The 23,083-nt window shown below is 46.3% G+C and overlaps 1 protein-coding gene across 1 annotated transcript in view; it reads left to right on the forward strand.

Moving 5' to 3' along the window:
- TENM4 (teneurin transmembrane protein 4) overlaps window positions 1-23,083 on the forward strand; it is a 787,916-nt gene that overhangs the window by 758,398 nt on the left and 6,435 nt on the right. Inside the window, exons 29-33 of the mRNA XM_011938905.1 lie at window positions 202-374; window positions 5,970-6,205; window positions 10,359-10,655; window positions 12,125-13,739; window positions 21,202-21,344. Coding sequence (XP_011794295.1) covers window positions 202-374; window positions 5,970-6,205; window positions 10,359-10,655; window positions 12,125-13,739; window positions 21,202-21,344 — 2,464 coding nt within the window. The remainder of the gene's footprint in view (window positions 1-201; window positions 375-5,969; window positions 6,206-10,358; window positions 10,656-12,124; window positions 13,740-21,201; window positions 21,345-23,083) is intronic.

Genomic DNA, 23,083 nt, shown 5'->3' on the forward strand with positions numbered 1-23,083 from the left:
GCAGCTGGATGTCAGCAGGTGGAGTCACATCCTGAAATCTATGTACCAGGTCCCGTGCAAGAGATGTGGGAGACATGGGAATGTATCCAGCCAGAAAGAAAAGCAGAGCACAGCAAAACCATGGCATAAGGTAGAATGCGCCAAGTGCCAGCTAAAGCACCATTATATTTCTACAACTCAGTTCCACCCCTTGGTTTCCAGGTATGACAGCTTTGGCCGCCTGACAAATGTGACCTTCCCTACTGGCCAGGTGAGCAGTTTCCGAAGTGATACAGACAGTTCAGTGCATGTCCAGGTAGAGACCTCCAGCAAGGATGATGTCACCATAACCACCAACCTGTCTGCCTCAGGTGCCTTCTACACACTGCTGCAAGGTAAGTCAGGTGGGGGCCAGGGGACTTTGAGGCAAGGGGGTGGGAAGACCCCTTTGGAGGAGGATGGCACAAGAAATAGGCTGCTGCTGGAGCTGTCCAAGACCAGGAAAGCATTGCAACTCTCTGTATTATCACCTAGTTTACAAAATATACCAGCCTGGGTCAAGTAAATTATCTCTCAGAAGCTTCAGAATAATATTTTATTGTCCTATTCTGTTATCAGAACAAAGGGCAGTGAATTCATTAGCTGCTAATCCAGGCGACCTCACTATTCTGCCATCCTAATGACTCCCAGATTAACAGACACGCTCACACTGGTGTAGGTGAGGACAAAGGACAAGAATAATGACACGTAATTATGAAAGGGATGTGATTACGGAGAAGTCCTTCCTGAAGCCCAGGTGAGAAGGTTTGTGCCTCTTTTAGGATTTCATAGAAAAGAGACCCTTCTCTGCATTTGTCACATCATCCTGTTACGGGTTGGTCTTTTAGCTTCAAGTAAAAAGATTTCACAAGGATGAAATCTTGCTGTTAATTATCTGCCTCAATTGTTCTCGTGGGATGTGGTGACCCAGGTGGGCTTGCAGCTTTGTGGGATTTAGTAAACTTGAAAAGAAGAAGCCATCACCAGGGAAAGCTCTGCCTGATTTTTTCCTGCTCTATGGATGGCTCTTTGTACTTCCAAAGACTTTGACACGAAGCAGTGAAAGGAGCCTCAGGCTAAGAGTCAGAGGCCCAAGTTCTAGTTCTGACTCTGCCACCACATCACCAACCGACCCTTGGTTTCTTCTGCAGAGAAAGAAAGCAAGCTGAAGCTGTGTGGAATGGGGTGAAGCGGTGAGAGGAGCAGGGGTTCTGGGTGGGTGCCAGTTCCCACCTGTGTGAACTGGCTGGAGTCACTCTTCTTCTCTGAGCCTTGGTCTCTGGGGCTGGGAAATGGGGCTGAATTTTAACACCTGCCCCACAGGGCTGCTCAGTCAATCTCTTTAGACAGTGTAGTGACTAGCATGAGCCAAGCACATAGTATTACTCGATAAGCAATTCTATTAGATTCATTAATTAATTAATTAGCAAGCAGTTTAACTTACCATAAGAAAATAAATGTATATTCTTACAACCACTTTTATTCCCAAATTTAGTCCTTTGCCTTTCAAAGAGCTCCAAGAACAATAAAGGTTCTCAAAGAAAGAGAAACCACACACTGGAATTTCTTCCTCACAAAGCACCTTTAACCGTGGTTTTTGAGGAAAACTCAGTGTTTTCGTTTGTTCTCACACAATAGTCATCAACAGAAGACTTCTGTGACCAAATACAGGCAGAGGCGGGGTTCTCCCCACCATCAAGCAAGCAATCAGCTCTGCAGTAGACACCAGCTGGGTGTCCCCCAACTCAATTCCAGCACTATCTACCTGGAGATAGCCTCACATCCCTCAGATCGAGGGCTCAGTCCCCAAAACTGCCCCGCCATCCACCATACTTCAGATACCAGTCACGAATCTGGGCCTCTGGAACTTCTATCTGACTGGCTTCTAGTTGAGGTTTTCTTGACTGCTTCTTTGGGTTTAGTTAATTTACTGGAACAGCTCACAGAACTAGATAAATACTTATATTTACCAGTTGATCATAAAGAACATTACCAAGGATATAGATGAAGAGATGTGTATGCCAAGATGTAGGGTAAAAGGCATGGAGCTTTCACACCCTCCCCAGGTACATCACCCTCACCCCTCCATGAACCTCCATATGTTCAGTTCCCCAAACCCTGTCTTCTTGGGCCTTTTACGGAGGCTTCATTGGATAGGCATGGTTGACAACCATATAGAAATGTGATTGGACAAAAACGGTAAGATCTAAACCCAGCAAGGCCCATCTCTTCGGATTCTTCTTGGCCTCTCTGTGCAGCACTCATTCCTCCCTCCAGGGTATGGAGCAGGATCGCCTCTGAAATGTAGGTCTTATGACCCACAGTCAGATTCGAGTCCTGCCTTGGAGAGGAGGGCAGGAGAAGGTCAGAGAGAGAGGCAGAGATTGTTTCCTAAGGCCTGCTTTTGAGTCCTGAAGTGCCTCAACATTAGAACAAAAGACTATAACAAGGGGTATAGGAGTTATGAGCTGGGAACCATGAATATATAATCATAATGTCACAAGTGGGTTGGGACAGACCCCAGACATTTCTGCTCTGACTGGATTATTGCCAAGCAAAGGTACAACTTCTGAGGCAGCCAAGATCTTGCCTGACCAAGGACTGCAGGACCACCAGTTACTTAGATGTCTTGTCCTTCAGGCCTGTCTTCTTCCCTGTGATTAAGAATTATCTATCCATTCCATACTGCTAAACGGGCTGTGAGTATTTTTCTCAAAGGTTCATGTGGGCTTTCTTATATTTGGGCAACTTGTTAAAATTTGAAACTGCCACATTCCTCAGTTTTAAAATGTGCCATCAATTTAATAACAACTTTTTAGACAGAGGGAAAAAAGTCACACTGCTCAAAAGGCATACATGGACACATTCCAACTTCAAAAAACATTAAAATGTGAAAAGAAAAAGCACTTCTTGGAATCCAGGAAACATGGTACCTGTTTTTCCTCTTTGGTAGCTCTGCCAAGCTCTTTCCTTCTTGAGTACCAGGCTCAGATGCTCAGTTTTGCAGCTGCCTCACTAGAATCTTTGTGAAAGCTCTTTCAGTTTCATCTTCTGTTGAAACTGTAGGAAGTAATAAGAAGTAGCTGCTAATGAGCAGCGGCCTTGGGAAGTCACAGCCCACATTAAATAGGATCATCTGAGATGGGTCTCTACAGATGCTCTTCCCTCCACGTCACTATTAATGGACATATGTGGATTCAGCAAGGAGCAGCTTTAAAGGAGAAATTGACACAGGCTTTTTCACTGTTCAAAGGCAGAAAAATATAGATTGTCAGTGAATAATGCATAGCAAGTGTGAGGCAGATTTTAGAATTTTGCATGTGTGATAGAGAAAGATGGAGAGAGGAGGGAATGAGAGAGAGGGGTGCCTATTTCATGCCATTCCAGCAGAAAAGATTCAGTGAGGGTTTCCCATGAAAACCGTTGCTTAATAAGTATCTTTAGTGCTTGACATAGCCTGGAACATAACTAGTTTCGTCCAGCAAAGGTTTACTGAGCACATATAATCCTAACAGTGATGATAGCTAACATTTTTGGAGCACTTATTAACTGCAAAGCGTATTTTCAGCATTTTACATTAAGCAGTACCTCATAAGGTACCTCATATAGTACCTCATATGCCTAGGAGGTAAGTATTATTGTCTCCGTTTTCTGAATGAAGGCAGTGAGAGGCACTCAGAGGTTAAGTAGCTTGCCCCAGTCACACACCTAATCAGGTGTTTGGACCCAGACAAACAGGCTTTATGGAACCTATTCTCTTAACTGCCAATCTAAAGACAAGGGGCCCTATATCCAGGACCATGTTCAGCAACAGAGAAGTTCACCATGATGTGTGTGTGTGTGTGTGTGCGTGCGCACGCATGTGTGTGTGTGTGTGTGAGAGAGAGAGAGAGAGAGAAATGGGATGGTGGAGATAGAGGAGAGACAAGAAACACACATGACAGTGACTAGCACAGTGCCAGGCACATAAAACCAGTGACAGCTAACATTTACATAACACTATATGCCAAGTACAGTTCTCAGCTCTTCACATTCATGATCTCACTCAATCCTCAGAGCATCCTGCAAGGCAGAGTACAATTATTGTCCCAGTGTAGTGATGAAGTACCAGAGGCATGGAAGGTTAAGAATTTGGCCAAGATCTTACAGCAAGGCAGCCACAGAGCTGGAACCTGAGCCGAAGTAGCCTGGCTCCAAAGCCAAGCTCTTAATCTTTGTGCCATTGTGCCTCTCACAGAACGCACTCAAATATTGGAGAATTTGTTCATTAATGGAGCAGTGACTCCCACACCCCTCAGCTGCAAGACCACTGAGGAGGCCCATAGAGAGGCTAAGGGGTGTACAGGACAGGGAGTCATGTATTCTGGCCAGTGGAAGAGGGGAAGCTTCTGGAAAGAGATGACATTTTAGCAGAGCTTGGAGGGAGTCTTAAGCCAGCACTTACTGAAGAGGGGGGCAGTGCAGGGAAGGGCCAGAGACAGGAGAGTGCAGCGCAAACCCAAAGACAGTATTTTCATCTATAGAAAGCAACTCTATGTGCATTTTACAGCTGAAATCTACTTCTTTCACCAGAAGTTTCGTTTAGTTAAAAATCTAAGTTAAAATGTTTTAAATCAAATTTAAAATTTCAAATCATTTCTATGCTTAAATCATGGTCATATGCCCGTGACAATGATTTAAAACGTGTTTATGTATTTTTTTTTTTTTTTGGCATTCTGTCAGTGGTTTAAGTGTCAGAGTTACATTTTTCTCCTTGTTATAAAGAACATTGTTACCTTAGAGTGTATCAAGAGCCTTAAAACTGTTCAACCTGCCAGGTATGGTGGCTCACACTTACAATCCCAATGCTTTTGGAGGCTAAGGTAGAAGGATTGCTTCAGCCCAGGAGTTCAAGGCCTGCCTGGTCAAATATTGAAACCTGGTCTCTATAAAATATTTTAAAAATTAGCCAGGTATGGTGATGCATGCCTATTGTCCTAGCTACTTGGGAGGCTGAGATTGGAGGACTGCTTGGACCCAGGAGTATGAGGTTACAGTGAGCTATGATCACATTGTACTACTGCACTATATAACCTGGGCAACAGAGCAAGACCCTGTCTCCAGAAAAAAAAAAAAAAATTCAACCCTTTGCTCTAGTAATCCTACTTGTAGGAATCTATTTTGATTTGAAAATCTAAAATGAAGATATTGGATATTGATTTATCTGAAAAGTATTTTTGAGGTATAATTCACATAGCATGAAATTTACTCTTTAAAAACATACAATTTATAAAGCTGTGCGATCATCATTATGATCCAATTCTGGAACATGTTTATCACCCCAAAGAGAAATCCCATACCCATTAGCAGCTGCTCCACTTTCCCTCTTCCCCCTCAGCCTTTGACAACCACTGTCTCTAGAGATTTTTGCCTATTCTGGACATTTCATGTAAGTGGAGTCAGACAATATGTAGCCTTTTACATCTGACTTCTCTTTCACTTAGAATGATGTTTAAACTAAATATATACAGTGGTACTTATAATTCTGAAAAACTGGAATCAAACTGAATATCTATTTGAGGCTTGCTTAAATAACTTATTTTCATACAGTGGAATATTGTATGGTCATTAAGAAAAATGTTTACTAAAAAATATTCAGGAACATGATATAATACAATGATCAGTGAAAAATTCTGTAACTATTTTAAAACTCTTATCTATTTTAAACTGCAAGGGCATTTGGAAATATCCGAAAATCTACAAATGTACAAAATATTTACAATGGTTTTCTTTGGATATTGAGATTCTGGATGGTCTTCTCCACGTATTTTCCTCGTTTTCTTCAGTGATGACATATTGCTTTTATAGTTAGGAAAAGCATCCTTTAAAGTCCCCTCCACTGCCTCTGCTGTCCTCACACCTCCCTCCCTCTTCGTTCCTTCTGAGCAGTCTGTGCCTGTCCTCTCCTGCAGACCAAGTCCGGAACAGCTACTACATTGGGGCCGACGGCTCCCTGCGGCTGCTGCTGGCCAACGGCATGGAGGTGGCACTGCAGACCGAGCCCCACTTGCTGGCTGGCACTGTCAACCCCACCGTGGGCAAGAGGAATGTCACACTGCCCATTGACAACGGCCTCAACCTGGTGGAGTGGCGGCAGCGCAAGGAGCAGGCTCGGGGCCAGGTCACTGTCTTCGGGCGCCGGCTGCGGGTGAGCGAGGCCTCTGGAGGTGGCTGTGTCCTGAGGGGAAAGGAGAAGGGTGAATCTGGAGAACTGGTCCCTGTTCTGGAAATTCCCTGGGACCTCAGTTTACTCATCTGCAAAAGGGGGGAACTAAAGCAGGGAACCACGTGTGATCAGAGACCCTTGTATGTCTTTTTAGTTTTGACTTGTAGAAAGACTACTGGCTTTGGTGGTAGATGGGCCTGAGTTGAATTTCCAGCTTATATTATTCCCTGAGTGAGCTTGGACAGATCACTAGTCTTAGAGCCTCAATTTCATCATCTATAAAGTGGGAAGGACAAGACCACTTTTACAAGTTGCTACAAGGATTAGAAGTAATAATATATAAAAAGCCGGGCATGGTGGCTCACGCCTGTAATCCCAGCACTTTGGGAGGCTGAGGCAGGCAGGTCACGAGGTAGGAGATCGAGACCATCCTGGCTAACACGGTGAAACCCCGTCTCTACTGAAAATACAAAAAAATCAGCCGGGCATGGTGGTGGGTGCCTGTAGTCCCAGCTACTTGGGAGGCTGAGGCAGGAGAATGGTGTGAACCCAGGAGGCGGAGCTTGCAGTGAGCCAAGATCGTGCCACTGCACTCCAGCCTGGGCAACAAAGAGAGACTCTGTCTCAAAAAAAAAAAAAAAAGTAATATATTAAGCGTCTTAGAGTCTGGCTCATAGCAAGTGGTCAATAATAGCTACTCTTATTGTTATTGCTATTATTTATTACCATTATTGCTATTACTATTGCTAACATGTCCCAAAATTCAGTTCAGCTACTTAGAACCTAAGCTACATTCTCCAAAATGGCCTCACCTGAGCCATCACTGCTGGGACTGGCATCATGGTCTTATATTCAGAGTGCTTTTGAATATGTGGATGCCCTGAGCCAGCTCCTTGTCTGCCTCACATCCCATGTTTCTGTAGAATACAGCCTCTGCCAGGGCCTGAGTGCCCAGCTTCTTTTTCCGCCACCTTGAGAAAGGCAGGTGATGAACAGAGGGAAAGTTAATGAACTAGCCGTGGCTTTCAGCATAGCACCCTGCAGACCACGGGTGCTCAAGAGATACCTGCTGAACTGAAACAAACTACAGAACTGAGCTACATGTTCCTAACATTCCAGAAGTGTCCTCATAGCAACACAGCTCCGACTCTCTTAAGTCCCCTGCCCTTCAGCAAAGAAAGTTCACTGAAGCCCCTCTTTTGTACATGAGACAACCGAGATCCAGAGAGGGTAAACGATTTTTCCAGAGTCTCATAGCGAGGTGTTGGTAAAGACTAGAAAATAGGCCAGGTGCAGCAGCTCATGCCTGTAATCCCAGCACTTTGGGAGGCTGAGGTGAGCAGATTGTTTGAGGTCAGGAGTTCGAGACCAGCCTGGCCAACATGGTGAAACTCCATCTCTACTAAAAATACAAAACATTAGCTGGGCATGGTGATGGACACCAGTAATCCCAGCTACTCAGGAGGCTGAGGCAGGAGAATTGCTTGAACCTGGGAGGCGGAGGTTGCAGTGAGCTGAGATCGTGCCACTGCACTCCAGCCTGGTCAACAAAGCAAGACTCTGTCTCAAAAAAAAAAAAAAAAAAAAACTAGAAAAATAGGCCCACAGCAGCTACAGAAACATTAAGTGACTTATCCAATATCACACAACTGGCAAAACCAGGCTTCACATGTTCCCTCAACAGCCAAGAGCTCTAGCGACTATCTACTGTGGGAAACAGCTTTGCAGCAGCTCTCTGAGGAAGGCCTAGCTGTCTTTGTTCTCTGCGGCCTCACTGAGCCCCCTGTCTGAATTCGCAGGGACTCCTGCATGCGCCTCTGAGGCAGTGTCCTCAGTGGGAAGTTTGACCTGGGTTTGATTCCTGCCTGTGCCGTGTGGAGCCTTGAGCAGCTCCTCTGAGCCTCAGGTGCCTCTGCAGAAACGAGATAATACACTCAACGCACCTAGCCTAGCGCCAATAGACTCCAGGTGCTCAATAAATGGCAGCGAGTAGCATGATTAGGATTTCCTCTCTGCTGTGTGAACTGGACCAAAAGTTTCCTAGGCTTTAACTGGTCCCTCTCCCAACCTGAGATTGATGGTGTTCTAGTCAGGTGGCCACGTCTACATGTCCTCCCAAATAAATGGCCACCCACAGTGGTGGCAGGTGCAATTAGAATGTTAGCTGGGTGTGCCTCCCCATAATGGAGCTCATTTTTTATACAACTAGGAACTTTTTAAATAAAGAGGTGAAATAATCTCACTGCCGCCACTGCCGAGCACAGAACACATTAGGCGGCTCCCCAGTGAGCTGTTTAATTTTATTAATTTTGCCAAAAAGGTACAGCTCCGCTTCACTAGAGATCCTCCAGGGATAAAAAGGGGCAGCTGGCTCGATGGTACCACCCTGAGGGGAGTCATAGGCGGACCTTCCAAAAGATACTTTAAAAAGGCCTCTGTCATTGTTGGTGACACAGCCCCCGTATCTTCCTGTGCCCTCTCTGAGAATAACACAGCTTCAGCCTCCAACGCCTCTGAGTTTTCATGGGAATCATCTGCCACACAGTTTCTGCGTCTGCAATTGTGTCTGATTACCCCAGGGAAGGTAACCTTATTATAACCAGGTCATTCACAGCGAAAATCAGCATCGTCATTATAAATCTTAATTTTCAAGGCCTTAGGATTTGTATGGGAGAAGGGAGAGACAGACACGTCTCTCCTTCCTCAGATGACCAGGATCATTTGCTGTCATTTAATGGAAATAATTCCAACCATTTATTCAGTACCTTCCATGCGCTTAGCACTCCACTGATTTACTAAGTTTCTTCAACCTTCACAACAACTGTTGTTATACAAAGTAAGAAACTAAGAAACTGAGAGGGGATGGCACTTGCCCAAGGTTGATAGAAAAGTTGGTCACAAAGTTGCAGCTAGAATCCTGGTCTTCATTCCTAGACCTGGACCCAATTTTTTTAACCACACAGGGATCCAGAGGGCCTTTCATTGCCTCGGTCCACACATGCCATTTTGCATCATGTGACCTAATTATCTGCTTTCCTCTTGGGTCTTCTTTACTACTTGTCAACCTTAAGCAATGACTAGTGGAAGAGACAGAAAACGTGCCCAAATGTCCCATAAGGCCAGACACCAATTAGCGGGAACTAGTATTTTAGCTCCAGAATACCTGGCAATGTTTCAGGGACCACCAATGCCTACAGGGCAAATCCAAATACAGAAACAGGCCCCTGAAGTATATTTCTTTATTAAAATATAAAAACCCTGACTTACCACTATGTCTGTAGGAGCCCTGTCCTTCTGACTCTGAAAGGAAATTGAAGTGTGTGCTGACCTAGCAGCCCAGGTGGAGTTTATACAAGGCACTCCCGATCCTGAAGGCAGGAGCAAAGTGCCTCAAAGCCAGGACTGTGTCCCCATTCGGCCCACAGCCAAAAGAGCCACCCCAGTGACAAACACTCACTGCCTCCCAGCACCTCGGGGAAGATGTCTTGGGTACTGACTCTGGCAATCAAGAAGCCCTGATTGTAGTGGCAAGGCAGGAGACACCCCAGAGGGGCTGGGAAGTCCAGAGCCCCCAGAAGGCCAAGAATTGCTCAGAGGACCACTGAGTGTTTGGTGGCACATTGTACAGGTGAGAGTCAAGTCCAGACTCCGTCACTCACCAGCCACGAGATCCAGGATGAATCCCTTCACCTCCCTGAGCTTTGGTGTCCTCAGTGTCTGGTGTGGAGTAGATGGGTCAGTTTATTTGCTGGCTGGGCTCACTTAGTAGATCTGTTTTCAGCAGGGAGTCAAGAAGGATCTGCCTTTTAAAATGTGTCCTCATTAGAAGAACCGCATTAGAAAACATGCAGATCCTCTTTGGTCACAGCTACTGATTTCGCAACATAGGCATCATCTTCATCCTCACAACAGCCCTGTACAATTGGCATTATTGTCCCCATTTTACAGGTGAGGAAACTTCACAGAGCTGATGAATGACAGAGCCAGGATTCAAACCCGTGTCTGTTGCTGCACAGGACCTGTGCTCCCTCCTGTACTCAAGAGATTCCCAGCAGAGCTGAGAGCCACGTGGACCATGAGACCAAAGTTCTCATAGTCCAGATTAATTTTCTCTCTCCTTCCAATCTTTCTCCAGGTTCACAACCGAAATCTCCTGTCTCTGGATTTTGACCGTGTAACACGCACAGAGAAGATCTATGATGACCACCGCAAGTTCACCCTTCGGATTCTGTACGACCAGGCGGGGCGGCCCAGCCTCTGGTCACCCAGCAGCAGGCTGAATGGTGTCAACGTGACATACTCCCCTGGGGGTCACATTGCTGGCATCCAGAGAGGCATCATGTCCGAAAGAATGGAATACGACCAGGCGGGCCGCATCACATCCAGGATCTTCGCTGATGGGAAGACATGGAGCTACACGTACTTAGAGAAGGCAGGTGTCTGTCTCCCTGCATCACTGGCCTTGCCATGCAGAAGGCCAATCATTCATGGCCAAGCCCAGCCTGGTGGCCTCAGTGGGCTATATCTGACCCATGTCTCTGAAAGGAAATGTTCAGGAAAATCTGCCACAGAGGGCAAGGGGTCCCAAGAGGCATCTAGATGGATCATGGAGATGCCATGGCAGGTGGTGGTCCTAGGGCAGGAGAACATGAAAGACCTGCCTGATAGAGTAGAGGCCCAAACACTCACTGGACTTGCAGAGCAGGACTCACGGTTCAGACACAGGTCAAGGGTCTGCTTCCAGGTCTAGGGCATGTGGTACAATCCAGTTGTGGAGAACCAGGCAGAAGCCTAGGGATCAGTACTTAGGCAGGAGGCACTGAGCTTCAAGTGCTGGACATGGCCTTAGTAAGTCTATTCTACTATAGGGTCAGAACTCATTTCATCCCAGGGGTAGGAATCAGAAATGACCTAAAATCAAAAGTTGTTCTCAAATAGGAGAAAATGGTAGCTTTTCAGCATAAAACCTTTAGGCCTATTATCTGCTGATCTTTTCCTGAGAACAAGTGCACTGCATGCCCCAGTTCTAGTATCCAGATCCCTGCTTTGTTTCCTGACCCTGGTGACCCATCCAGGGCCTAGGCTGTGCTTGCTCTGAGGTGAGTCTCCTCTACCCACTGGGTGAGTATCCCCAAAAGTGACGTTCTGTGCTAGTACTAAGAGAGAGACCTTGGAGGTCATCCAACATACTGAAAACCCAAACCCAGAGAGGAGAGGAACTTTCCCAGGGCCGCACAAGGAGTCCATTGTTAGAAACCGGGTTCTCCCATTCCCATCACACCTGCCCTACCCCAGGGTAGGCGTATGACCTGTCATTGCGCAAAGCCTTAAATGCCCTTCTCAAATATGGTCTTCATACTGCAAGCCACAGGGAGTCAGCAGAAACTGTTTAGCAGGTAAAATAAATTGTCAGACTGTGTTTGGGGGAGCTTATTCTTGCCTGAGTAGGAAGATTGGTTTGAGAAGTCCAGGGCAAGGAAGCCAGACTGCTGTACACACTTCAGGCCAAAGCTTCTCGACCATTCTCACACCCTACCACACACAAAAGTAACCAGGTCTATACTGCACAAAGGGGCAAACGCACGAGGCTGCTCACCATAGGACAGCAAATGGCCTGAGTACCTGGAGGCCTAGGCCCCAGGTAGGTTACAGATGTGCTAAGGTTAAAGATGTGCCAAGATGAGGCTGAGAGAAAGCCTCATCTTGGCACATCTGTAACACATTTGCAGTATCCTGTGGCACTCCTGTTGGAAAACTCTGGTTGGAGCACAACTCAAGAGAACCATGGAAACTCAGGATTCTCCTTGGACGTTCATTCCTTCCCTTTAAGTCTCGAGTATGTAGAGCTACCCTTTCTCCTCACCACCTTCCTCTCATCTCTTGGTTTTCCTCTCCCTCTAGTCCATGGTGCTGCTACTACACAGCCAGAGGCAGTATATCTTTGAGTTCGACAAGAATGACCGCCTCTCTTCTGTGACGATGCCCAACGTGGCACGGCAGACACTGGAGACCATCCGCTCAGTGGGCTACTACAGAAACATCTATCAGCCCCCTGAGGGCAATGCCTCAGTCATACAGGACTTCACTGAGGATGGGCACCTCCTCCACACCTTCTACCTGGGCACTGGCCGCAGGGTGATATACAAGTATGGCAAACTGTCGAAGCTGGCGGAGACACTGTACGACACCACCAAGGTCAGTTTCACCTATGACGAGACGGCAGGCATGCTGAAGACCATCAACCTACAGAACGAGGGCTTCACCTGCACCATCCGCTACCGTCAGATTGGGCCCCTGATCGACCGGCAGATCTTCCGCTTCACCGAGGAAGGCATGGTCAATGCCCGTTTTGACTACAACTATGACAATAGCTTCCGGGTGACCAGCATGCAGGCTGTGATCAACGAGACCCCGCTGCCCATTGATCTCTATCGCTATGATGATGTGTCAGGCAAGACAGAGCAGTTTGGGAAGTTTGGTGTCATCTACTATGACATTAACCAGATAATCACCACAGCTGTCATGACCCACACCAAGCATTTTGATGCATATGGCAGGATGAAGGAAGTGCAGTATGAGATCTTCCGCTCGCTCATGTACTGGATGACTGTCCAGTATGATAACATGGGGCGAGTAGTGAAGAAGGAGCTGAAGGTGGGACCCTACGCCAATACCACCCGCTACTCCTATGAGTACGATGCTGACGGCCAGCTGCAGACAGTCTCCATCAATGACAAGCCACTCTGGCGCTACAGTTATGACCTCAATGGAAACCTGCACTTACTGAGCCCTGGGAACAGTGCACGGCTCACACCGCTACGGTATGACCTCCGCGACCGCATCACTCGGCTGGGTGACGTGCAATACAAGATGGACGAGGATGGCTTCCTGAGGCAGCGTGGCAGTGATATCTTTGAGTACAACTCAGCTGGCCTACTCATCAAGGCCTACAATCGGGCTGGCGGCTGGAGTGTCAGGTACCGCTACGACGGCCTGGGGCGGCGGGTGTCCAGCAAGAGCAGCCACAGCCACCACCTACAGTTCTTCTATGCAGACCTGACCAACCCCACCAAGGTCACCCACCTCTACAACCACTCCAGCTCTGAGATCACCTCCCTCTACTACGACTTGCAAGGACACCTCTTTGCCATGGAGCTGAGCAGTGGTGACGAGTTTTACATCGCTTGTGACAACATCGGGACCCCTCTTGCTGTCTTTAGTGGAACAGGTTTGATGATCAAGCAAATCCTGTACACAGCCTATGGGGAGATCTACATGGATACCAACCCCAACTTTCAGATCATCATAGGCTACCATGGTGGCCTCTATGATCCACTCACCAAGCTTGTCCACATGGGCCGGCGAGATTATGATGTGCTGGCCGGACGCTGGACTAGCCCAGACCACGAGCTGTGGCAGCACCTTAGTAGCAGCAACATCATGCCTTTTAATCTCTATATGTTCAAAAACAACAACCCCATCAGTAACTCTCAGGACATCAAGTGCTTCATGACAGGTAAGGACCACGGCTCACTCAGGGCAGGACCCCATAAAGTGCTCTTATTACCTAACAAGATTTAGTCTTCTTTGAGAAAGGTGGTGTAAGGTGACAGGAAACACTGACTTTCTCTTAGAGCAGCATTTTCCAAAGTCCATTTGAAGAAACACTAGTTCAGAAAATACTCTGGAAAAATGGTTCCAGCATCAAATAAATTTGTCAGGGTCACCACCATTATTACATTTTCATGGCATATTTCGGTGTATGATAAGCTCTGGGAAGTGTGACAAAAGTGAACTATTTCATATATTTTCCCACTATTTCTCAAACTTATTTGACTGTGAAAGCCCCTTTTTCACCATGAAATCCTAATATCTCATTGGATACATCCCGTGGATTGCACTTTAGGAGTTTCTGACACACAAATCAAACTGCTTATGAGTCCTTGATTGGGTTAAGGTATGGCTTTAAAAAAAAAAGTTAGTTTTCAATCTGAGATAATGTAAGAACAGAGTGAAGGATCCACCGTTTTGAAGCTATGACATGTTACAAAAATTATTTAACCGCCCTGAATTCCAGTTTCCTGATATGTAGATTGAAGTTAGAATATCTACCTATAAGTTAAATATGTGTATTATAAACCCTAGAGAAATCACTAAAAAGATAAAAACTAAAAAAAGAGTCCTAGCTAATAAGTCAACAGTGGAGATAAAATGGAAGACTAAGAAAATAATCCAAAGAGGGCAAGAAAAGAGGGGAAAAAAGAATAAGGAACATATGGAACAAGAGAAACGAACACCTACCTTGTAGGGTGGCTGCAAGGGTGAAATGAAATACTTCCTGAGGTACCTAGCACAGTGCCTGGCTCATGTGGGTTCCGTTTCCTTTACCCTCTGACTTGAAAAGTGAGCTCTGCCTTCCACTAGCGTGAAAGCAACTTGAATATAAAGTGTCCCAGGGTCCCACAGGCAGGGATGTCTCCAGCAACCACAGCCCTCCCAGCAAGCAGCCAGTCCCAGGTTAGCCACAGAGGCCCCCAACCCCACAGAGAGTGGGTGGGGGTTTGGGTAAAGCCCACACTTTTTACATAAGAGAGTTTGTGGTAGGCAAAAATTGGGCACGTCTCAACTTGCAAAGCCAGTAGTCTCTCCCCTCTTTTGTCTTGCAATTCAGTCCTCTCGCCCTCTTTTATGGCAGTTTCCTTCATCCTACAACTGCCTCTTCTGTGCAGCCACTGTTTCAGGGATTGGGGATAGAAAGATGATCCCTACATTCCAGGAATTCTCACTGTAAGGGGAGAGACAGGCAACTGCTGTCAAGAGGGGATGGCCATGGCAAAGGTTTGCACAGATGCCCCTTGAAGCACAGAGGAAGAGCCACCTGCTCTGCCCAGGGCATTCTGGGAAGTCTTCACAAAGTAGCTGACATTTGAGGCCAGCTCCTGAGTGGGTGTTCACCAGGTAATGGGGGAGAAAGACATTCCAGAGAGAGAAGGCAGCGCATATAATACAAAAGTGTAGAGGGGCAACATGACAGCTCACATGAATGCCCCTTACAGACATGGCTTCCCGGCTCCCAAACTTGGTAGCCCCCACCTGGACCCTGTTTCTGCTGACAGCAGTAGAAGAATTCCTTTTTCAAGAAGAGTTCCACATTGTCACACGTTGAGAGCAGGCATCCCAAGCATAGGAAAGAGGGGAGAACAGCATCCTCTTTCCAGTTTCCTGCCCTGAATTCCAGTTTCCTGATATGTAGATTGAAGTTAGAATATCTACCTATAAGTTAAATATGTGTATTATAAACCCTAGAGAAATCACTAAAAAGACAAAAACTAAAAAAAGAGTCCTAGCTAATAAGTCAACAGTGGAGATAAAATGGAAGACTAAGAAAATAATCCAAAGAGGGCAAGAAAAGAGGGGAAAAAAGAGCATAGGAAAGAAGGGAAAACAAGGTGGTGGACAGGTGTGATGAAAACAGACTTGGGGCCTATGGATAAACATGAATATCCTAACAATGTTTCACAGCCTTCATCATGCTCAACTTGGCTGCTAGTTCTAGAGAAACTTGACAGATTGAGATGACATTTCCATTACATCTGTCTGCATTAAGCACACCCCCTGCCTCACCCTCCAGTGAGTTTCCTGTGAGATGTCTTGGCAGGTTACTGTAGCTGAAAAAAATATGGTGAAATAGGAAACGTACTTTTCTATCAAAAAAAAATCATTGCATCTTGCCAAAATATTACTCCCTCCCTGCTTTTTCTTTGTACACCATCATATACATATGGTCTCCTTCCAGAATAGCACTAACATAACTAACTCTCTATGCTATCTGGCACTTGGCAGATATGCTCTCCTTTAAACTTTGCAACAACCATGAGATCACCATCATTATCTCCATTCTGCAGATGAGACTCCAAATGTCATTTGAGGCTCTAGTGAAGGGTTTGTCCAGAGTCACACAGATGTAGACCATGGAGCTAGGACTCTAATCCAGGGCTCTCCGACTCCAGAACATCTTCCACTAGAATCATGCTGGCCTCCAAATCCAGCTTTTAACAAAGCAACCAACCACCAAGGGGCACCTAACATTTTCAGTTTGGGTTCCATATTCTAGTCAGTTAAATCCAGCAAAGAGTATATTATTTATACGTACTCCTTCCCAAACCTGTACTAAGGATCCAGAGAGGAGTGAGGTATAATACCCACCTTCATAGATCACAGGGTCCAAGACAGCTTTTCTCAAATTTCTTTGCCTATGAACCCACCATAAGAAAAAGATTTTATGTTGCAATAAAACACTAAGACAAAAGGTTTGCAAAAGAATACTTAAGTGTGAGGCACTCATTTTCTAATCTAGTCTGTTCCATTTCAATAAAAATGCTGGTCATGATTCACAAAATTGATTTTACTACATAGTGGGTCATATCCTACATTTGAGAACCCATGGTGTGCAAAGAAGAGATTTCATATAAGCAGTTAAGTTTTTAGCAAATTTGAAAAGATTTACAATCACGAATAAGAACCAAGATACTATTACTTCTCGCTAAACCTTTCCTCTTAGCATCCAGGTAGACTACATGCATCTTCATTCACATTCAGCAACAACAACAACAACAACAAAATTCTTTTTTTTTCCGAAAAATTTCTTCAAATGTCCTGAGATATATTCCAGCAAGATAGGCTTAGGTCACAGGACAATCCCTGAAGCACTTACTGTGGCTGGAGGGAAAGAATGCACCAATTGGCTTAGCCTAGGTCACATGCTAACCCTTTAGGTGGAGTCAACTTCCCTATAATTACACTAATACTCCAGAAAAGAAAGAGAAGGCAGAATGGGCTGCTGGGAAGGCAACCAAAAGATGTCCACTACCAATATACCATGTACATCATTGCACTCTATCTTCACTTGATGCTTGTGAGGTGGGATCACTGACCCCATTTACAAAGGAGAAAAGTGAGGTTCTGAGGTTCAGAGAGCTAAAGTAACTGGCCCACTAAGAAGTGGCAAGGCTGGATTAGAACTCTGCTCTGATTCCAAAACCCTCATTCTTGGATTCAAATACACTTTGTAAAGAACAAAACCACACACATGAAAGAGATTATTGGTTGGGTGTGGGAGCTCACACTTGTAATCCCACCACTTTGGGAGGCCGAGGTGGGCAGATCACTTGAGGTCAGGAGTTCAAGACCACCCTGGCCAACATGGTGAAATCCCGTCTCTACTAAAAATACAAAACTTAGCTGGGAGTGGTGGTGCACACCTGTAATCCCAACTACTCAGGAGGCTGAGGCAGGAGGATTGCTTCAACCTGGAATGCGGAGGTTGCAGTGAGTCAAGATTGTGCCACTGCACTCCAGCCTGGGTGACAGTGAAACCCTGTCAAAAAAAAAGGAAAGAAAGAAAGAGAGAGAGAGAGAGAGAAAGGGAGGGAGGAGGGCGGGGGGAGGGATTATTTTTGCCTACATTTCATCACTCCCCTGTGACAACACCAGACTCTGGGATGGATGAGTGAAGAGGAATTTTTTCACTTGAGGGAAATATCTACTTCTGATATGGTAAGAAGGAAGAGTAAAATTCCCAGCTCTTCAGAGGAGCACTGAAGAAAAACTTATGAATAAATTCATTTTCAGCATTTTTCCTAAAGGCATAATAGGAAAGTTTTCCACCTTCCATCACTTGTAATTAAGGCCCAGGCCTCTTCTCAGCCCCCTAGTTTCCTGAGAATTTGGAGTATTCCTTATAGAAGCTTTCCTTTGCAACTACAAATTCAGATGCAAGTTCTTAGCCTCAGGCAAAATGGCTTTATAGGGCATTTTTCCCTCCTGTTCTGTTTGTTTTAATTTCCCAAAGAACCATCTGCCATGATTTATAGAATCAAAGACTCTTAAAAACTCAGTGAGAAGACGGACTTTGAAGAAAAGTTAGTCCAAGCTTCTTCTGTTAGAGAGGAGAAAATGGAGGTCCTGGGATGTGGAAGCATGGGTTGGGGGAAAATAGAGAAAATCTTCTGTGAGTGGGCACTGAGCTGTATTCTTCAAAATACATTAACTCTGCCAGGTGCAGTGGCTCATATCTGTAATCCCAGTACTTTGGGAGGCCAAGACGCAGATTGCTTAGCCTGGGAGCTCCAAACCAGCCTGGGCAACATAGCGAGACCCCATCTCTACAAAAAATTAGCTAGGCATGATGGCACGCCTGTGGTCCTGGCTACTCCGGAGGCTGAGGTGGGAGAATCTCTTTGACCCATGCCACTCAACTCCAGTCTGGGTGACAGAGCAAGATCCTGTCTCAAAAAGAGTCAAAATATATTAAATCCAGTAATTTATGTATAAGTTCAGAATAGCTCCTGCCACACGATAACTGCCACCAAATGGTAACACTTTGTATTCTTCTCCGTAAAAGTATGGTTAAAACCATTTCTACTGTCACTATTCAGATAAGGAAACTAAATCTCGAAGAAGTTAAGTAAACTGTCCGAGTTCACACAGTTTGTAAGTTGGGCAGCCAGAATTTGGACCTGGGTTTGTCTTGCTTCAACTACCATGTTCTTTCCTTTCTTTGATTTTGCCTAGTAAGGCTGAAACGAGTAGAACCAAGCTCCAAACTTCCAAACTTCCCTTTCTACCACCACTCCATCTCGGCACCACCAAGTTGCACACTCGGGAGAGGGGGCCCCGGACGACCCGAAAACAAAACAAAATCAAAGGCAAACGTGAGGTTCTTGAATGGGATAGCAATATGGGACCCAGTGGTGACAGGGACATAGGTCACTCCCACCAATAGGATGAATTCAGTGGGTGGCAGGTGGCAATTTTGCCTAAACTTACCTATGTCTTAGTCTGTTTTATGCTGCCATAGAGGAATACCTGAGCATGGGTAATTTATAAGGAAAATAGACTCATGGGTAATTTATAAAGAACTAAGCTCACAGTTCTGAAGGTGGTATAAGCATGGCACCCACATCTATTCAGTGTCAGGAAGCTTTTATTCATAGTGGAAGGTAAGGGGAGCCAGTGTGACCATGGCAAGAGAGGTAGCAAGAGAGAAGGGAGGGGTGCCATGCCCTTTTAAACAACCAGCTCTTGCATGAACTAATAGAGCAAGAATTCACTCATTACCTCGGAGAGGGCACCACGCCATTCATGAAGGATCTGCCCTCATGACCCAAACTCCTCCCACTAGGCCACCTCCAACATTGGGGACCGAATTTCACCATGAGATTTGGAGGGGACAAATATTCAAACTATATCATCCTAGAAACTAAACAGGACCTCTGTGATCAGGGTTCTATCTCCACTGGAAAGAAGCCAAAATCAGGCTTGGCTCTGAGGCTCAACTCAAAATTCTGCCTCCTCAAGACTTTGGATTCTTAGTCTCTGATCGACATCTGCTTTGGCATCTTCAGCTATGCCTTTTCAAGGAAGGCTGAGCCATGCTGGGACACAGGCTGTCTGTCTGTCTGTCTCCCTCTGGCCCCAGTTCACCTCCCACCTGCCATCTGAGGCTCTTCTTGCTCCAGCCAGTCGTCCTTTCTGGCTGAGCTGCTCTCTGGTTACCTGAACACTCCCTGCACCCACACCTTCCCTCTCTAGGCCTTGCCTTGTACAGTCATCTTTGTCTGAAGTGCCCACTTCATCTCTGCCAGTGCCTGACAAAAATGGCACTGCTTTCAGTGTCTGGCTTAAATGCCACCTTCTGCATGTGGTCTTGTCAGCCTGTCTAAATGAAAGAGTTCCGCCTTCCTCTAATCTTTCCTTGTATCAAAGTTATTCATTACCATGTCTCATCTCTCCTTCGGAGTTGTGAGTATGTGAAATGAGGGTCTGAATGGCACAGTCCTGGGCACATAGAAGACACTCAGCAATATTGGGCCAGGTGACTGGTCCTCTTCATTTCCTCATGTCTTGGCTTCCTGATTCCATTCTCCAGTGAGCCAGATGTTCATGGCAAAATCCTGTCTATCCCCACACCTAATAATTAGTAACCCCAAGGAATGTTATAAAATCAATTATTCCCATGCCTATGGGACTCGATCCCCAAGCCCAGTGTAAAGACTAGAAAATGAAGGGGGCCGGGTATGGTGGCTCACACCTGTAATCCCAGCATTTTGGGGGCCAAGGCAGGTGGATTGTCTTGTTGCAAGTCAGGTCAGGAGTTCAAGACCAGCCTGGCCAAGATGGTGAAACCCCGTCTCTACTAAAAATGCAAAAATTAACTGGGCGTGGTGGTGGGTGCCTGTAATCCCCAGCTACTCAGGAGGCTGACACAGGGAATTGCTTGAACGCAGGAGGCAGAGGTTGCAGTGAGCCAAGATCATGCCACTGCACTCCAGCCTGGGTGACAGAGCAAGACTGTCTCAAGAAAAAAAAGAAAATGGAGGCACAGGGAGGTTGTGGCATCCTTGGGCTGTCAGAGTAAATAAAAGGTAGAAGCAGAGGGAAGACTCTCTGATCGCAGCCTAGGCCATCTCTGTAACCCGTGGGACTTTGACCCTGAAGCTCTAATCACTGCACAGGGGGTGGAAGAGCAGGGGAGTGTGTTTCTTAAGTGAATTGTCTTGTTGCAAGTCAATCATTAAAATCTTTCCTTTTGGTGGGTCTGGATGTCCTTTGTAAGTGTCTCCTATGGATGTTGGGTTGAAAAGGAGGGATCTTCATCTGTCAACAGCTGCCCCTGGGTATGAAGCTAGAGGTCCTGGGAGTTGAAGTGAAAAGAGCAAAGGAAGTCCAGAAACCTGGGTTCTATTTCGGTGTCATCACTCTTGGGTATACTTGGGATTGGGATCGCTGAGTCCCATACATTTGGCTTTCATAGAGTGAAACCATTTTCCAAAGTGTATGTAGCAGTTGACTCTCCCACCAGCAGCAATCCACACCCTCACCACCCCCTGCAGCTAACTGCAGGCTGTGTGATGGGGATGGGTTGTATCTGAGGTCCACTCACTCCACGGAGATGTTTCTGCTTCCCTCCCATCCAGATGTTAACAGCTGGCTGCTCACCTTTGGATTCCAGCTACACAACGTGATCCCTGGTTATCCCAAACCAGACATGGATGCCATGGAACCCTCCTATGAGCTCATCCACACACAGATGAAAACCCAGGAGTGGGACAATAGCAAGGTAATTCCTGCGCAAGGCTGCCACTCCTCAGGCCACTCAGACGTTACAGGAGGGCGTCCCTTCAGCTTTTCAGAAAAGCGTGGGCCAGTGGTAGACACCAATATGGTGCCTCCACAGTGCCTGCCAGAGACTGTTCAACAACTACTTAGTAACCCCACCACCAGTAAGCTGCTGGGGAAGCAGCCATGATCACACACAGACACTTACAAGCTGCAGTAAAGAGCTTTGTGTGTTACACTGAGTTTGGACTTCCACAAAAATAATAAGCCTGTGTCACTATCCAGAACAAAAGCACAGGGAGAGAAGGTGGGTTCTAAATAAAAATGTGACATTTTCTGAGTATTTCAATGCACCTGGCCTTGTGTAAGTTATTCTTTGTAACTCACAAAGATCCCACAGCCGTATTGTTCTCATTTTACAGATTCATACCTGAGGCTTTCCCAGTGCCACACGGCAAGGAAGGGGTAGAGCTGGGATTCAAACCCAGATGTGCCTGTTCTGTATCCTCTTGCTGAGCACAGTGCCTGGCATATTGTAGGTGCTCAAAAAGACTCACTTGCTCTTGTCTCGCTTTTATAACCCAGTTTCAAAGACTCAGAATTGTATAGCTAGAAAGGTCTTTAAAAACAATCTCATCCCACCCGCTCACTTCAGGCATTCATTTGCTCATTTCTCCCCTCCCCACAAACCCAATCCATTCATAAATTCTCTATGAGAACCTGATTCTGTGCCAATCCCCATGCTGTGCCCAGTGAACGCAGGGATGAATCAGGCAGAGACTAAGCCTTCAAGGGATGCTTGCCCAGGGGATGACAGACTAAGGAGGAAAGCAGGTCGCCAGATGGCTTGCTGCTGGTGGTCAGAAACCTTCACATCCACATTTCTTACTCCAGACTGATTCCTTTAGGCCTCAGCATGGCTATCTCCTACCAGACCCTGGAGAATGGGATTCTGCACCTCTGTACGCTGGTGGCACTTCCCACACTGTATTTTAATGCCTCTTTCTTGTCTCTCACTAGATTATGAGCCCCAAGAGGCTAAGTGCTAGGTCTCATATAGTACCCAGCATACAGGATAGCAAACAGTGGATGCATGGAACATTTTTGATAAATAAATAAATGGCTGAAAGAAGTAAACAGCCCAGACATTTCCCGATTTTACAGATTAGGGGACCAGGGTTTGAAAGCAGCAGAATTTGATGCAGAACCCAAGTCTGCCTGGTCCCAGAGCCCATTGTCTTTCTGCTGCCCAGCCTCTCCAGTTCCCACCACCCCCAGGCCCTGCCCAGATATCCTGGCATTTGCTCTTCCCAGGGCTGAGCACTGCAGCACAGCTCCTCCTCCCTCACGAGGCTCCCTTCTGCACTCCAGAGAGCCCCAGTCTCTGACTGCCTGTCTGCCAACCTCGCCTATCAATGAATTATTGATTTCTGCCCTTGGCAAGCATCGGAGATCTTTGTTGTTGAGCACTCCAGCTTTCGTGAAACTCTAGGAAATAATTGTTCACAGACAGGGTTCTATTAATTATAAAGAGGACTTAATTTCAGTGAGAAGCCGATGGGCCTATTGCTAAAGCCATTTCCCTAACTCGCTGCTTAGGCCCTGGAGCCTTCCTGAGTGTGGCTTCTCCAAGCTCCCTGAGCTACAGAAGGGACAGGTAGATGATACGCCAAGCTAGCAGGGCCCAACCTGTCCCCCAAAGCAGCCAAGAGGAGGGGCACCCCGGGAGCCCCAACGAAG

This window comes from Colobus angolensis, unplaced genomic scaffold (genome assembly GCF_000951035.1).
Source record: "Colobus angolensis palliatus isolate OR3802 unplaced genomic scaffold, Cang.pa_1.0 Scaffold179, whole genome shotgun sequence".
Taxonomy (NCBI): Eukaryota; Metazoa; Chordata; class Mammalia; order Primates; family Cercopithecidae; genus Colobus; species Colobus angolensis.